The sequence below is a fragment of the Podarcis vaucheri genome, assembly GCF_965113315.1.
Source record: "Podarcis vaucheri genome assembly, chromosome: 13".
NCBI lineage: Eukaryota > Metazoa > Chordata > Lepidosauria > Squamata > Lacertidae > Podarcis > Podarcis vaucheri.
This window is the reverse complement of record NC_138751.1, coordinates 16,402,574-16,419,668: the sequence shown is the minus strand read 5'-3', so window position 1 is coordinate 16,419,668 and position 17,095 is coordinate 16,402,574. Positions and strand designations below refer to the sequence as shown.

Here is a 17,095-nt window from a genome sequence, read left to right as displayed (position 1 = left end):
GTCAGCAAATGGCCCACAGTCAGGATAGCTCGGCTGGGATTATCATCTCACTCCCGCCCCGTGGAGGGACGAGTTGGGAGGGCACGGTAAGGATTGGAATTTGTTTTGGGGGAAAGAAGCCCTAGGGGGCAGGGAACCCAAAGATTGGGGGAAGGTTGAAGGAAAGGACCACAGCAAGGAGTGGTATGGTTCACATAAACTTGAGGCAACCCTGAGGTGGGAGGCTAGAGGGCAACCCATAAGCCAATTTCAAACACTACAAAAGCAACTTCATAATAATATGACAAATTAGCATAGTTTCATCATAACATGATGATAATATGAATTTAGGTGGGCCAACAGTTTGATTCCGTGTGAGAGACAGTGGCGCCAACTTAAACAAAATATGGGTGGGGCAGGCCTGCCTACTTCCCCTGCCCCCGCCCCCTTGCTGCACTAAGTCTGGTGTCAGGCCAGTGTGCACCCAGGCAGCTGCATTGAGTGTAGGCAGTCGGTGTTGGTGTTTGCAGCACGGCCAGGGTGCTTGCTCTGCCTCCCTCTGTCCCTACGTCAGCTGCCTCCTCTCAGCCAGGCATCCGCCTTGCCCATGCCTGTCATCACCCACTGGCCAGGCATGCTCATCTTTGCTCAGGCTGCCACCATGGTAGGTTGGGTGGGGGCTGTCCCCACTGCAGGAGGGTGCCACACAGAGGGAGGGAGTGAGCAATGGATGGAGGGATGGGAAGCCAGGTAGGAGACAAACACACACAAACCACACACTCACATCCACCCCCCCCCCCGCCACTGCTGCGTCCCACTTTGCTCCTCCTGGAGGAAAGCCAGAAACAGAGAGTGATGCCTGGATGGGGGTAGACAGCAAACCAAGGGAGGGAGATGGGAAGGCAGGTGGGTGGGCAGTGGTGGGGAGAAAATATTGAGGGGTTGTGTCCCCAGAAGAAAATTATTAGGGGGTTGCCCTAAGGACCCTGGTTGGCATTTATGGTAAGGGAGCAGTCTGCATCCTAACTACGTTCTAATTCTCCTCTCCCCGCCTTCTGTCACCTAAATAAAATAAATGTTTCTTCCACAGGTCATTGGAAAGATCCACAATCTCTAGTAATGAGATGATCTGCAAGGGAAGAAAACAATTAATGGAAATTCTTGAACCGGATATTGAACATTTTGTAGATGTGCTATACTATTTCTATGTCATCACTCTGAAAGAATACAGAGAAATTTGCGAAATGTTGAGAATTTTAAAAAGTGAAAAATTGCTGAGTCTAATCCAGGAAAGGGGGGAGCAAGCTTGTTGCAGGTTCCTGGAATGTTTAGAAATGGCACTTCCAGGTACCATTCTGATTCTGCTCTCTGCAATGCATGGTGAGTTTGACTTCGAGTTCTTAAACTTCAAGGGCAGTTCAACTAACTTCCTCCTTACAACAGTCATCAGGCAAATAATTGTCTTCCTTTTACAGATTTGGATCAAACTCCACTCAAGGCAGCTGGCCCAATAGAGCCAGAGGTGCTTTGGGACTCAGAAAGGGGCGACGAAGCATACAGGTGAGTGATCTCTCCATCAGACATTTAAAAACCTTTTCCATTCAGGGAATGGTTTTTACATTTAATTGTTCCACAGAGCACATCTGGTTTCTGTGGGTCTCACAGTCATCAGATATGGTGGTGCTCCCTAAAACATACACAGAGTACATCTACACTATGTTCTGCACGTTGCAATTAACAGTTGGCCATGGTGGGCAAATTCCCTCTGAAGGAAGCTTACCCACCAATCCTGATCTCTTCACTGAGGAACTCCTGGGTCCCTCAAACACAGCTGGAAAATCATTACCTTGGAGCATTGCTGTTCCTTACTATTTCACAGGGAGTGAAAAATATGGAACTCTGCATTTATTTATTTTTTGAGGAACTGTTGTTTCTCCTCCTTAAGAACATTTGATATGATTTATGTTATACCCCACCTTTCTCCCAAAGAGTTCAAGGTGGCATGCATGGTTTCCCTCCCAATCACTTTAAAGCAGTGTCCTTTTTGGTCTGGTGTTTAGAGCTAAATGGGTTCATGGGTTACAGAACTCTTGCCCTGCTTACCGAGTATGAGAAATTTCCCTGATGTTCTAGTATCATCAACACAAGGGTAAACAGAAGATGAGTAGTTACTTTCACCAGCTTGCTTTGCTCTGCATGAAGGCACCATTTTAAAAACAGCTTCTCGGTATAAGAAAAACCACCTTTTTTACTTATTGGGTGGCCTCATAGCACTTGTGCTTCAGTTGAGTGATGCTTGACCAGGAGATGTCCTTCTATCAATTTTTTACCTCCATAACTCAGCGTGTGAAGCATCTCCTGCAAAAATATCAATTAGACCAGGTGTGGAAGTTCTCCCAATTCATGTTTGACGTGCAGCGTAAATTAATAACGCAGAATCTTCTTCAGTAAAAGAATAAACGTTTTACTGAGTTAAAATAAATATCCTGCCATTCACTCCCTTTAAGGAGTCTCAAAGCGGCTAACATTCTCCTTTCCCTTCCTCCCCCACAACAAGCACTCTTTGAGGTGAGTGAGACTGAGAGACTTCAAAGTGTGACCAAGGTCAGCCAGAGAAGCGGGGACGCAAACCCGGTTCACCAGATTACGAGTCCATCGCTCTTACCACAACACCACACTGGCTCTCACAGCATAGTGAACAGAAGATTAAGTTAGCTTTAGAGCATACACAAAGTTAGAGTCACACAGAGTCTTCAGTGTGCACACGCTTCACAAAGCTCAGACAGTCACTGCAGACAGAGTCACCAGAGACACTGGGTCTGCCTGCAAACAGATACAATATTTATACAGAGAATGACTCATCCTCAGGATTCAGTGATTCAACATGCTAAATGATTCTGCAGCTTTTCAGCATTTCACAACATTTCTAGACTCCTTTACTGCTTCTGCTCTCAAATACAATGTTCAACCTGATTCCACTTTCATCTTTCCCTTTGTGCCATTCAGGGTGCACTCCACTGAGGCTGGCTCCTTCCTTTGCGGTAATACGGATCTCATATGTGAAGTGAAAGAAGCTGTGACCGTAACATACTACTTTGATTCATGGCCTAAGCACCTGGAAGAACAGACCACTGAGGAGTTGCATGTCGCTGGCCCTCTGCTCAACATTAAAGTAGATGCAGTAGAAGCTGTGGCCGCCATTCACGTCCCTCACTTCTTGTGTCTTGAAGGTATGGCAGGGGAAAAGTCCCCAGCATTATAACCATAATAGGCGGAATCCTAAACAGGAATAACTTCCATTGACATTTCCAGAATGCTATGGGGCCTGCGGTGTGGAGTCTAGAAATCAGTAGTGCTGGCTTTCCAGTCTTTTGTAATTTTTCAAAATGTTCCAACTGTGCTGTTTTATTTTCTTTGATTTGCATTTGCATTCTGTTGTAAGCATATTGTCCTGTGGAACAACATTATAAACCTCTTAAAAGACAATAGGAAAATAAATGTTTGCGTGAAATAATAAGGTAAAGCACCCTTGACAATTAAGTCCAGTCGCAGACAACTCTGAGGTTGCAGCGCTCATCTCACCTTACTGGCTGAGGGAGCCGGTGTTTGTCCGCAGACAGTTTTTTCATGTCATGTGGCCAGCATGACTAAGCTGCTTCTGGCGAACCAGAGCAGCGCACGGAAACGCTGTTTACCTTCCTGCCGGAGCAGTACCTATTTATCTACTTGCACTTGACGTGTTTCGAACTGGCAGGAGCTGAAATGGGGGGGGGGTTAAGTTTCACTTTCCCACTGCTAAGATGCTTGTCTTTTCAGGTGACGACAGTTCCCATGTCTACGTTGCACATTTTGTTGAAGGGGAGATGAGGCTGGAGAAACCAGACAGAGTGGAGCCTCACCATGCTGTGTTGGAAAACCCCAAGTTCTCTTCCCTTGGAGTCATTTTCAAAAAGTGGTTTAAGCAAAAGATCAACACTGTCGTACTGCTCTATCAGAGACTTCGACTGGAAACACCAACATTTCACCTGTACCTCCTGCCAAATGACCCTTCTATAGTAAAGGTAACTTGGAATCTCCAAATTTGATTGGTGTTGCAGATTACCTGGATCTTTTGCTTGCTCACTCTAACCATGAGAGAATACCTATGCAAAATTATTCATTAGGGTGCATGAACTGTACTTATCTTTGTTGGACTTCCCCATGTGTAATTTCTGGTGCCATAGTGGTTTAATCTTCTTCATACTGCAGATGTGGAATCTGAGTATCTGCCGGTGCTCTTGGACTACAGCATCCATCATCCCTGACCCCAGCTGGTTGGGGTTGATTTGAGTCCAACAACATCTGGAGGGCATCAGGTTCCCCATTCCTGCCTTAGCTGGTGTTACGGTGTCAAGAAGGTCGTAGGGATCCAGTCTTCAAGAAGTTTGGTTCCCTCTTTGCATATCTAACAAGTGAATTTATTTGCCATTCCCAGGCAGTCGAAAAGCGTGAAGTAAATTCAAAGAGAATAGAGAAACCCCCTGTGACCCTGAAACCGCTGATGATTGGTTCTCAGGTATCTTTGAAGGCTTCAGAGGATGTCACAGTTTATCCTAAGGTGAGACAAATATGACGAAAGGTTTTACTGGGGGAGAGTCAAACTGTGAAGTCTGAGAATGGGAGAAATTCAACCAGAATCCCTCTTCACCCTTTAATTTGACTCCCTCGGAATGGTGGGCTGGGCTAAGCCAGATTCACACTTACAGAGGTTTCATTCTTTCCCACAGGAACTGAAGTTTCAATACCTGGATGCAGAGAAACTGCAGCAGTACGTAGAACTGTCTGCTGAGCAAATGCAAGACAAGTTCAACTTCTACCTGATGAAGAAGGGCACCACTGAAATTGTTTGGGAGGCACATTTAAAAAAAAGTGAGTTTTGATCAAGGGATCATAGCAGGATCAAGGAGGCAGGATAGAAAAGGACCACTGGTGGCATTCCCTCTTTGACTGCCTCTTTCTTATTCTTTTTCAGAAGAGTTAATTTCAGGGGAGCTGGATTCTCCTATTCTACACCCAGCACAAGGTCAGCAGGTTTTAATTTCCCTTGTATTTGTATCCCACTTTCCTCCCAATAGGAGCAGAGAGGGCTGAGGATACAGTAGCAGATGAACTGCAGGAAAATAAAAAGTAACGTTTGTGACTTTATTCAACAACAGCCCTCCTGGATAAGGTGGTCTGGGCTTATCATTTGGTTTGGTGCCAGATGAAAATCTTTCAACTCAGCTAGGTTTTTTTTACAGACGTTTCCCACCCAGATTCAACTAATTCAGCATGGCAGCACAAGGCACCACCAGGGCAATGGGACTTTGTCCTCTCCTTGCCCTGCTTGCCTCAATCTTCCCTGGAGGGTCATAAAACTCTGCAGAACAGAGTTCAGAGGCAGGAGTCGGGAAATTATCCCATCTGACAAGCAGAACTGCCTTTGCTGGCGTTGAATTCCTCCCTTGAAGTTTTACAGTGTGAGCTTCTCCATTTTAAATTGAGTATCATTTCTTAACATATCCAAGAGAAACTTGGATGTGATTTGGAAGTCTTGGGCTCATCTCCCACCATGCTCATGTTATTCCTTGTCCCTGCTTGCTTTGTATGTATTCCCTCCCTCTTCACCTTCCCAGGTGCTTGTGGCTGCACACCAAGCAATGCATCATTCAGCAGAACTAACTCTGGACATGGTGCAGAAGGCAGGTAAGGCTTAACCCTTTCTCCCCCACTCCATTTCACCAAAAAAGACCCATCTTGCCATTAGGCACAGTGAAGCAGCTGCCTCAGGTGGGCAACGGGTATTGGAGGATGGGAAGCAATGGGGAGGCTCTGAAAGTCGTTACTCAGAATTCAGATAAATTCTTGGGGAAATTGCATGTATGATGAACACTTCTGAAGACAGATCTGTGTGTTCCTGTAAAGAGAGAGAGCGAGCGATTCCACCAAATGTGGGGAAATGCACCAATTTCTTTATGGCTGGAGCTTTTATCTACCGCTGCAGATTCACCTAACCCAAGCCAACATTTACCTGTACTCTGCTCTTTACCAATGCCTTGAACTGTATCCCACTAGCTATGGTAATTTTGATGTGGTACAAAGCCAGCCAGACACTGTTTTAATAAAATAAATGTAACATTATATTCTTGATTTATTCTAATCTATAAAGGTATGATGGGATGAATACTCTGCTTCAGTTTGTTATTGTTTTTAAAGGCATACTTACATTTGCTTTAATAAATGTAGCTTACAGTCCTTTATCTCAGTATTTAAACCAGGAGTCGCCAACCTTTTTAGACGGGTGGTCCATTTTGAATCTTGAGAGCGTGTCTGTTTTTTCCTGCCTCTGGGGGGTGACAATGCAGAGGGATGGAGAAGACCATCACAGACAGCCTGGTGTCCACCCTGGAGAACTTGCGAGAGAACGAACTCAAGAAGTTCAAGCTCAAGCTCCATGAGTTTCCTGTTAAGAAGGGCTATGACAACATCCCCCGAGGGACACTGGAGGAGGCAGATGTGGTGGACCTGAGCCTGCTTCTGCTGAATTTCTATACAAGGGATTATGCCGCGCAGGTGACAGCTGAGGTGCTCAGAACCATCAACTGCAGGGATGAGGCAGAGAGGCTCCTCAGGCATTGCAGGAAGGGGTAAGAAAAGAGGAATGCTGGCAGCCCACCCCCAACATGGACAGCAATTCAGAACATCCCTACTTGGGGGCTAAGGAGCCGCAAGGAGGAAAGTGATACATGATACATGAGCCAAACTATGGGAGATGGATGGAGGATTAAATCTGTAGATTTCGATCTAAACCTCCTCTTCTAAGTGTGTGGGAGAAATGCAAATGAAATCTAGCTGTGAAGCCTTTTTCGCAAGCACCTATGAGTTTTGCAGTTTACTAAAGCTTAGGAATTAAGCAAACCCACCATTCTATCCCTTTCAATTGCAGTCTGCGTACCTTCCTCCTCTTCACCTCCATTGCAGAGAATGAACCACACATTTTAGTAAGATAATTGGAAAAGGCTTTCCTTACATTTCCATGCAAGCAGCATATACAGAAAAAGTAGTATAGTATGCAGAAAAATACTTCTAAGTTACAATAAAATTGCAGTAGTCTTAGCAAACATGGCTGCAAGTAGGAGCCTCAACCACACAGGTCTGCTCAGCTTGAAGGCATGGTGGAAAGAGAGAGTCTTGTCACAGGCAGAAGGAAATATAAAGAATTGTCTACTTTTTTACAGAGTTCCTGCCCAGAGGAGCCAAAGGAAGTGACCACACACAGAGAGTCCTCTCTAGGAAGTTCAAGAACTCTCTGTATACTAGCCCTGTACTGTCTAGCAGAACATGTGTTCTTATGGCTGCAACCCCCACACAAATTAGTGCTCTTCAGCTGTCAATTTTTAAAAAATTGAATGTGTATACCACTTAGTTGTAAAAAATCCCTTCACAGTTTCTTAAGAATACCAAATATTAAAATTTCTGATAAAAGTTGGAAATTAAAAATGATTTTAAAAAATCAAAATATGAATAATATCAGTAGTTAAAAATATAACTTTATAAAAGTAAAGTGCATATTAAAACACTTGTCAGCTTTAGCTCTCTGAGCAGGCCTGTCTCAACAAAGAAGTTGTTTCACGTTCTGAGGATATTTTTCCAGAGGCCAGAGGGATCCTGGTAGTGGGTGCTTCAATGACTGGCAACATGGACAGCTGGGTCTGAGCTGGGCACACAGACTGCTGGGTCAATTGCTTTCCTGGCTTCCTCACATTCAGATTGTGCTCCACAAAGGCTCACTGCTTCCTTTGCAGCGATACTGATCTCCTATGTGAGATGAGAGGATCAGTGACCATAACATACCACTTTGATTCATGGCCTGAGCACCTGCACAAATGGAAGACAATTCCTTGTTGTTGGTCCAAGCAGTTCCATACACTATCCTCACTTCCTGTGTCTCTCATCGCCCAGTGGTTTTCAACCCTTTTGAGTCCACAGCTTCCTTGACCAACTACACATTCTTCCTTGACCAACCACACTTACACTGGGGATCTGCTACAAGGCACATGTACTGGGGAATCTCTCCATTCCGTCCCACCCCTATTTTTGGCACACATGTAAGTGGGAGTGCATGTGTTGACGGGAAGCCAAGAAACGCCACTGCTCTGCAGGGCTGAGCTGATGGACTCCACATGGCAGCCCAGCTTCCCTTTGGTTGGGCATGGAGAGGGCAAAACAAGATTACAATCAGAAGCAGATTTTTTTTGTTACCGTAGAGAAGGAAAAGCAAGAAACACACAGCACTGGACACACATGCAGACATGATCCTTTCCTGCAACATTCTCCCTGTCCCCATAAAGCTGGCTGACTGTTAAGGAGGAGGGGGTTGCCTGGGGGGAGAGGTAGAGATGAAGGGGAGGGGGAATGTTGAAGGTAGAAGGAGTAAGAAAAACAAAAGACACAACTCACTTTCAGGGTTATTTTTAAATCCCTCTTTATGGGGCGTGTGTGCGTGCACACACACACACACACACACACACACACACACATCGAGCTACTTTGTTGGTTTCTTGCATTTCTCAAGCCCTCTGTGTAAAACTAAGGAACTGTTAGTTACTGAAGCTGGGGAGGGTTTTTTGTTTGGAGGAGGGAGATTTTCAGAATATAAACAGTCATGCAAAAGTGTGTGCCACTTTTTTGGTCACTGTTTTATTTCGGGAAGATAATGGGTTGAAAGTTAAAGTTGCCAGCTCCCCTGAATGTTCCTCAGAATGAGAGAGAGAGAGAGAGAGAGAGAGAGAGAGAGAGAGAGAGCAGGAAGATCAGGGTTGCAAGTTAATGAAAGGACGGCTCCCCTGAATGTTCCTCAAGTCACCCCAGGGTGCCATGACACACCATCTGAAAATACCCACAGCAGCAGGAATTCTAAGTTGAATTGAATATAATGTGGTGGAACACAGAAAGAGAAATAGGGGTGCTTGGTTTCTAAACCCAGGCTTGTATTTCCCCCTTTGTAGCATGTCTGTCCCTCTGAAATCACCCTGATTTATTATAGCATGGTGATTCCTCAGCATCAGTAGTTCTTGAGTACAAACCTCCAAAGTGTTTCTGCAAACATCTTCCCAGGGCACAAGGACTCTATATTTCTATGATTCACACCTGCTGCTTTCTCATACCTGGCCCTGCCCTACATTGTAGGGAGATGTGAAGCTGCATTTTTGAACTTTAGTTTTATGCCAACCAACCCAGTTAATAACGTTTGCTGGTAGCATGAAGAATTCAGGCAGGTTATTATAAACAAAGGCTAGGCCTCAGCAAGAGTAAACACTGAAGCACTGCATGTTATGGAGGCATAATCTGCACTGTAGCAAAGTGATCTCTTCTTTGTAGGCAGCAAGGATGAGAAACATTGGCCATGGATGAATCCGTATATAAGCATTGGGCTTGTGGGCTCCTGCAGAGATGCAGCTTAGCATTTGCATGAAACTGCTGGAATAGTTTTATTTGGAAATTTCTCATAAGGTTTCATGGAGCCAAATCCTGGGGTGGGGAGCTCCCTCAGTGGAGGTCATAGGAGCCAAGTCCTAGTGGCCAAGGACCATTTGTCCCCCCATAAAATAGTTGAGGACCCCCCTAAAGGTGACAGACAATGTCATTCAAATGGTGTGTGTAAACCACATACTGTGATCGATTATGTGGGGTGGGGTTTATCTGCCCCCCCATATTTTTTTCAAGTTGGCACCCCTGCTGGTAGTCTTCAGGAAAACTCTTGACAGCCACCTGCTGAACATGCTGTAGGGCTGGATTTTCTGCATCAGGCCAGATGACCTAGAAAATTCCCTCCAGCTCTATAGGATGCTGATGATACTCCTCTCTTCCCTCCTCACATTATTTCAGGGAGGGTGTGGAGGTTCCTCCTATATTCTTGTCTGAGACTTTTCTGCAGACAAGTTGTAGGTGAAGAATCTGGATATTAATTACTGGGATAAGTGGGCCGGTTACCTGCTGCAACCCTTGTGTAAGCAAAATCTGCAGTGTTAGGCTGGTGAATCTCATTAGAATCATAGAATCTTAGAGTTGGAAGAGACATCAAGGGTAATCTAGTCCAACCTCCTGCAATGCAGGAATCTCAGCTGAAGCATCTCCTGACTAAGGATATTAGTTTAGTCACAGGAAACGAAGGTGATGCTCCAGAAACCTGCTAAAGGGCAAGAAACTGCAGGAAGGAAGCAGCAGCAGGGAACAACTCATGGTTTCAGTTGTCTCTCCATAATGCACAGAGCATGGGAAACAAACAAGATGAACCAGAGCTTTTTATCCAGGATGGCAAATACGACTTGATAGGCATTACTGAATTCTGGTGGGCTGAGACTCATGACTGGACTGTAGGAACTGAGGCGTATAAGCTGTTCAAAAGGAATAGACCAATCAGGAAGGGAGGCAAAGTAGCATTATATAAAAAGGATGTGTACACTTCAGAAAAAATCCATGACCTGGAGCATGAAAAGCAGATATGGGTAAAAATTGTAGGAGAGAGAGACAACAGTGATCTTACTGTGGATGTCTGCTATAGACCGCCAAGCCAGACTTGAAGACTTGGATGATGCCTTATTAGAGCAGATTACCAAACATTCCAAAAGGAGAGAAATAGTTATCGTGGGGGAGTTCAGCTTCCCCAATATCTGTGCAGACTCAAACTCTGCCAAGAGTGTAAGGTCTGACAAATTCCTCCATTGCATCACTGACAAATTCATTTCCTAGAAGGTGGAAGAACCAACAAGGGGATCATCTGTCTTGGACCAGGTCCTTACCAATAGGGAGGAACTGACTGATGAAGTCAAAGTGCTCAGAAACTTGAGGGGAAGTGATCATGTTCTCCTAGTTTCAGGATACAGAGTCAGACATGCACTCCGGACCAATTTTGAAAAGCTGAAGGATCTAATGGGTTTCATCCCGTGGTCAGAAATATTCAATGAGAAGGAAGTCCAAGAAGGATGGGAGTTTCTAAAGGGAGAAATATTTAAGGCCCAAATGCAGACAATACCAACAAGAAAGAAAAGTGGGAGGCATCTAAGGAAATCGGTATGGCTGCATAAGGGGCTTACAGGTGAGCTGAGAGTTAAGAAGGGCATGTATAAGAAAGGCGAAATCTCAAAGAAAGAATATACATGAGTAGCCAACAGTTTCAGGGGGGGAGTCAGGCTGCCGAAAGCTCAGAATGAGCTGAGGCTTGCAAGATGTTAAAAATAATTTTAAAAAAGGTTTCTTTGGCTATGCCCGAAGTAGAGATGGGAAGGCCTGGAAAAAAAACAGGAAAAAATGGGGGAAACTAAGTTGTTTTCCGTTTTTTCCAAATGGCTTGGGGGGGGGGGACAGAAAAAGACTGTGTGTTTTTTCAATTTTTCCAGGTTTTTTCCAGGCCTTCCCATTTCTAGTCTGAAGTAAGAGGAAGAACAAGCAAGTGGTAGATCTTCTGCATGGGGAACATGGAAAAATACTATTGGATGACAGAGAAAAGGCAAAACTACTCAACACCTACTTTGCCTATGTCTTCATCCAGAAGTAAAGGTATGTCCAACCTGGTGATAACAGGTTTTTTAAGAAGCAGTCTCACCCTTTGGAGTGCTTTTGGACCTAACAGAGGTCCTAGGTAGCCAGGGCTGCTCTTGCCTTATTTAAGCTGCTGCAATAGCTCTGATTCTGGAGGAAGCTGATCTTGTCATGGTTATACATTAGAAGTGAGGAGAAGCAGTGGCAGCAGTCAGAGCTCCCTTGAACCCCCAGCATAGGAGCCAACTCCTAGGGGCTATGAGGTCTTCGGCTGCCCAAGAAAATATTTTAGGGAGCTTTCCCCACCCCACCACCTACCCTAGTTGATGGGCATGAACCTTCTGCTTGTTTCTTTCACACAGAGAAGCTTCCAGAACCCTCTTGAATTAAGTAGAATAGGGAAGATCTCTACACATCGTATCAATACTTTCCGCATTAAGAAATGCAAACTGACAGCATGTGCATTGCGTCATGTGATTGATTATGCAGGGCTGGGCTTGACTGCCCCCCTAATGTGTTTTTCAAATTGGCACCCCTGGACCGCCACCACCCCCGATTTAATATTTGACTGTCACGCAGTAAGTAAATGAAAGTTTCTGTGGCAGGATTATGCCTCATGCAATTAAAAAATAAAAGCGCTCACAGTCTGACTTTGTTCTACTGTATTCCATTGCGCTCGATTGCCATGCTGTGTGCGTGTCTGGAAAATGGGCATGATTACAGCGGGGGTGTTATTCTGTATTTCTTGGAGGGCAGTGCTATGACCTCCTCAAAACAAGAGCAGATTCTCTTCACCCCTGCAAATCTTGCGAGGGCTGCCTTCGGAGATCTTCCGCCGAGAACCTCTCAGTTCTTCCAACGCAGGGCGGGGCTGGGGAGCCCGAAAGGTGAGCTGCTGGAAAGACGTCCCTGTCGCCCTCCCCGCCCTCCCCGCCCTCGAGTCTCCTGTTCCTGCCAGAGGGAAGAATCTCCAAGAGTTTCCTTGCCAAAGGGAGCAGAAAGCGACGCGCAGGGCAAGAGACGGGGCTCTCGGAGCGGGCTTCCTGCTGTCCACCGGCCACGCCTTTCTCCTCCAGGGCATCAGCCACGGCGAGTTCGCACGGGGATCGGGTCCACCTGCGTCTCTGCCTTGACAAAGTCTCCAGACCTTTGAGGTTTTCCTCTGGTCGAGGCTTTTGCTGGGCTGGGGCTGGTGAGGGAGGAGCGCAATGGCGAAGAAGTTAGTCTTTTCCAGAAATCCGTCGAGTCGCTTCATTCTCTTAAATACTGAGATCGAGGAGAGTCAATCCGCCGCTCTCCTTCTTCTGGGCACCTTGCTGAGCTTCCGGGATGGGGACAGGGAGAAATTCAAGGACGAACTACTCAGGTTCCCATTCAAGGAGGGCGTCAGAAGAATCCCCAAAAGGTTGCTGAAGGAAGCCGATGCTTGGCAGCTCAGTGACCAGCTGATGGGCTACTATGGTGAGGCTTATGCTGTGGAGGTGACGGCCCTGGTGCTGCAGGCGATGGACTACAATCCTCCGGCGGACCATCCCCTCGCTGTCAGCTGCCTAAGTAAGGGACTGGGAGCGGGGCGGGGGTTCGATCCGACTGATGGTGCTGACACCTCGCGGGTTCTGTCAACCTCCCATGGTTGCCTTCGTCCTTGGGTGGGGAAACCTTTCGAGCAGAAGAGTCGCATATCCTCCTGGGCAACATTCCAAAGAATCATAGGATCTAAGAGTTGGAAGGGACCCCAAGGGACATCTAGTCCAACCCCCTCCAATTTAGGGATTTCAGCTAAAGCATCCATGATAGATAGAGTCGAAGGGGCAGGGGCAGGGTGAAATGAGCAGAATGATGGATGTAAATCTTCCCTGTGTTCAAAGTGAGGTGGCGTCTTCCCACACCCCTCTGCCCTCCATCTAAACCAGGGCTGGCCCAGGACATGTTAGCACCTGAGGCAAAACACTATACGACATCCGCTCCCCACCTGGGAAGAAGGAACATCAGAAACAGGGTGGGAAATAATTGTAGAAGCCTCCAAAGTGTTGAGAAGAGGCCTGGAAGTCAAGAGAGTCTTCAAACCCTCCTGGATCACCTTCTCTCTTCTGGGCCAGGCTGAGCTCCTTCAATCACCTGAGAGGCTAGAAGGATGGGAAGCTGTCTTCGGGCACATAGGGCCACTGGGTCCATCTAGTTCGTTCCAGGGATTTAGGCAGGAATCTTTCCAAGCCCTATCTGGAGATATCCAGGGATTAAACCTGGGATCCTTTGCATGCATGTGATCTACTACGAATCCACAGCCCTTCCCTACTTAGTCCAGTCTGAAAGTGCTACCTATTCAATGTGCTCCAACAGGAAGACAAGGGTGATGTAGGAATGCTGGATTTTTCTGTTCAATACTTCTACTAACATCAATAATCACCACAGTGCAGTTTACACAATTATGCCTGCTGGCCACACTGAATACATTGAAGGAGTCAGATCTGAAGAAGTTCAAGAAGGATCTCAGCATGTTCCCCGTCAAGGAAGGCTATGTCAGAATCCCCAGGAAACTGCTGCAGAAAGCAAATGCTTGGGAGCTCACAGAACTGCTTCTTGCATACTGTGATGAGGATTATGCTGTGGAAGTGGCTTCAGAGGTGCTGAAAGCCTTTGACCGTGAGCCCCTGCCAGAATGTCCCCCGAGTTTCACCAGGGAAGGTAAGGAACTTGGAAGGGAGAACGTTGGCTGAGTCTGATGGGACTGGGTGGAGAGGAGGCTTCTTGAGCAGGGCTGTGTGTGTGTGTGTGTGTGTGTGTGTGTGTGTAACCTATGTGCCAATCTGAATATGTATTTTTGACATTGTGGGAATGTTAAGGAAGGTAGGAGATGATATATTGTTTTGATATTATCCCTCCTCACTCACGCTAGTGATAAATAGCAGAGCACATTCCCTTTGCAACTTATTGGAAGCAAGTTGATGATTTGTTAGAACCTCTGCTGAAAAACCTCCAAGGAAGGAGAGACCATCACCGCCCAAGGGAGTCATCTGAAGAAGTGTGCATGCACAAGAAAGCTCATACCAATAAGTAACTTAGTTGGTCTCTAGGGCAGTGTTTCCCAACCGGTGTTCCGCGGCACACTAGTGTGCCGTGAGACACCGGCTGGTGTGCCGTGGGAGGGAGTCGGGCGAGTCGGGCGGCGAAAGGCGGCGGCGGCGAGGATCCGCGTCGAGCCGGGGGCGGCTCCGCGGTGGTGGTGCCGAGCGGCGGGGCAGCGCGCGCAAAAGGGAGGAGCGCGAGACAGCGGAGGAGGAGGAGGCCGGCATGTCCGGGCAGCAGCAGCAACACCAGCAGCAGCAACTCCCGGCGACGGCTCCTCCTCCGCCCGCTATCGCCGCCACCACCACAACAGCCGCCGCCGCCTCAGCTGCCGCCGTCCCTCAGTCCCTCGCTCTGCTGCCTCCTCCCACCCCAGCAAGGGGAAGGGAAAAAACGTTCACTTTTGTGCGTCCCTCCCGGCGTGACGCTACGCGCTGAAGTCACGGGGCGGGGCTTTAATGGTGGTGTGCCGCGAGATTTTTTTCCGGTAAACAGGTGTGCCGTTGCCCAAAAACGTTTGGGAAACACTGCTCTAGGGTGCTACAGGAAGGAATTTTTTCATTTTGTTTTGACCAAGGGTGTCAGTTGCACTGCTGAACAGCTCTTACTGTCAGAAAGTTCTTCCTGATATTTAGTCATAATCTCCTTTCTTGTAACTTGAAGACATTGGTTCGTGTCCTACCCTCAAGAGCAGGAGAAAACAAACATGCTCCCTCCGTTTACAGCCCATAAAATATTTGAAGATGGCTGTCATATCTCCTCTCAGTTTCCTCTTTTCCAGGCTAAACACAGCCAGTTACTTCAAGCGCTCCTCATAAGGCTTGATTTCCAGACCCTTGATCATCTTGGTTGCCCCCCTCTGTACACGTTCCAGCTTGTCAACATCCTTCTTATGTTGTGGTGCCCAGAACTGGACACAGTATTCTAGATGTGGTTTGACCAAGGCAAAATAAAGTCATACTATTATTTCCCTTGATCTGGACAATAGACTTCTGCTGATTCAGCCTAGAATAGCATTAGCCATTTTTTGCTGCTGTATCACACTGCTGACTCTTTCTGCCTAAGTGCAGAACCTTACATTTGTGCCTATTGAAACTTATGTTATTAGTTTGGGCCCAGTTCTTCATTCTGTTAAGGTTATCTTGAATCCTGATTCTGTCTTCTGCAACATTAGCCACCCCTCCCAGTTTGCCTCCTGCAAGTTTGATTAGCATTGCTTCAATTCCTTCATGCAAGTCATTTATAAAGATGCTAGACAACAACAGGCCCAGGACAGAATCCTGCAGCACACCACTTGTCACCCCCACCCCCCGGATTATGAGCATTAATGAGCACTGTTTGGGTTCAGTCAGTCAACCAGCTACAAATCCACCTAACAGTTACCTTGTTGAATCCACACTATTACCGGCTTTGTCAAAAGAATATCAGGGGAGACTTTGTCAAAAGCCTTCCTGAAATCAAGTTTCACAATGCCCACAGCATTCTCCTGATCCACAAAGCTTGTAACTCCATCAAAAAAAGAAATGAGATTAGTTTGACATGACTTGTTTTGGATAAAACCATGCCGGGTTTTAGTAATCACAGCATCCAAAAAGTCCGTTTTGGGGGCCTAATCCAGCCCATTGGTTGGTTTAATCCGGCCCCTCCTGTGGCAGTTAACAACTTTGGACGGCCCTTTGGTCGGCCCTCACAGCCCTTCACTTCATCAAATCTGGCCCTCTTTGAAAAAAGTTTGGACACCACTGTAATCTATACCAGTGCTGTCTTTCAGGCAATACAATGCCTAATATGTGTGTTGATGCCAAATAATGGTGAAAAATAAGGGAAAAGGAATTGTGGGTGTTACCGGTATATGATTTCTCACTGCTCACTTATGCCTCTTGGTGCAGGGAGAATTTCAGCCAGACAGCCCTTTCCCAGGAAGGTATACCTGCTGCTGGCAAATATGATAGTTTTGTTTTGGGAAGCAAGAAACTCATTCCACTATGAACTATGGTTCCCATGAGTTTGCAGTTGCTCCTAGGAGGCCTTTTCATGGCCATCTCTTTCCTGATAAGAACTCCCATGCCAGGATAAATGCTAGCCCAGGTGAAACTGGGAAGACGGTTCAATCCAACTTGACTTCTTCTCCAATTCAAATAGGCCAAGGGTTTGACTCAGTAACACTTCTGATGTGCACTCACTTTCTCAATATCTAGCAGCAGAACGACTTTGTGAAATGCATGTTTCAAGGCACCGGCCAGCTGAATTCTTGTCGTCAAAAATTAATCAAGCTCTGGAGGAACTGGTTCCGTCAGAAAAAGCCACCAAAGGGTAATTTCTGTACTTATATAATTGACTGAAGCCACAATTTTAGCTACAGCTTTAGCAATGTTTTCCCCCTCTCAACTAACCCTTCCAATCCAAAGCAAATGTAAAATCTATTGATCTTAAAACAAAACAAGTCAGTTTGCAAGCTCTCCTGCTAGAAACAAAAATGTTTTAGCACTAA

At 46.4% G+C, this 17,095-nt stretch overlaps 1 protein-coding gene across 10 annotated transcripts in view; it reads left to right on the top strand.

The window, feature by feature from the left end:
- Window positions 1–17,095, top strand: part of LOC309517195 (uncharacterized protein) — a 51,570-nt gene that overhangs the window by 14,052 nt on the left and 20,423 nt on the right. For 7 of the 10 annotated variants that reach the window (XM_082196297.1, XM_082196296.1, XM_082196293.1 and 4 more), the window contains 2 exons: window positions 1,070–1,359; window positions 1,455–1,539. In XM_082196297.1, the coding sequence (XP_082052423.1) occupies window positions 1,070–1,359; window positions 1,455–1,539 (375 nt within the window). Of the gene's footprint in view, window positions 1–1,069; window positions 1,360–1,454; window positions 1,540–2,985; window positions 3,210–3,795; window positions 4,041–4,453; window positions 4,577–4,745; window positions 4,888–4,990; window positions 5,042–5,633; window positions 6,645–7,235; window positions 7,459–13,950; window positions 14,224–16,802; window positions 16,918–17,095 lie in introns of those variants that run through there. The other 3 variants (XR_014213174.1, XM_082196295.1, XM_082196298.1) reach the window with 3 other exon arrangements.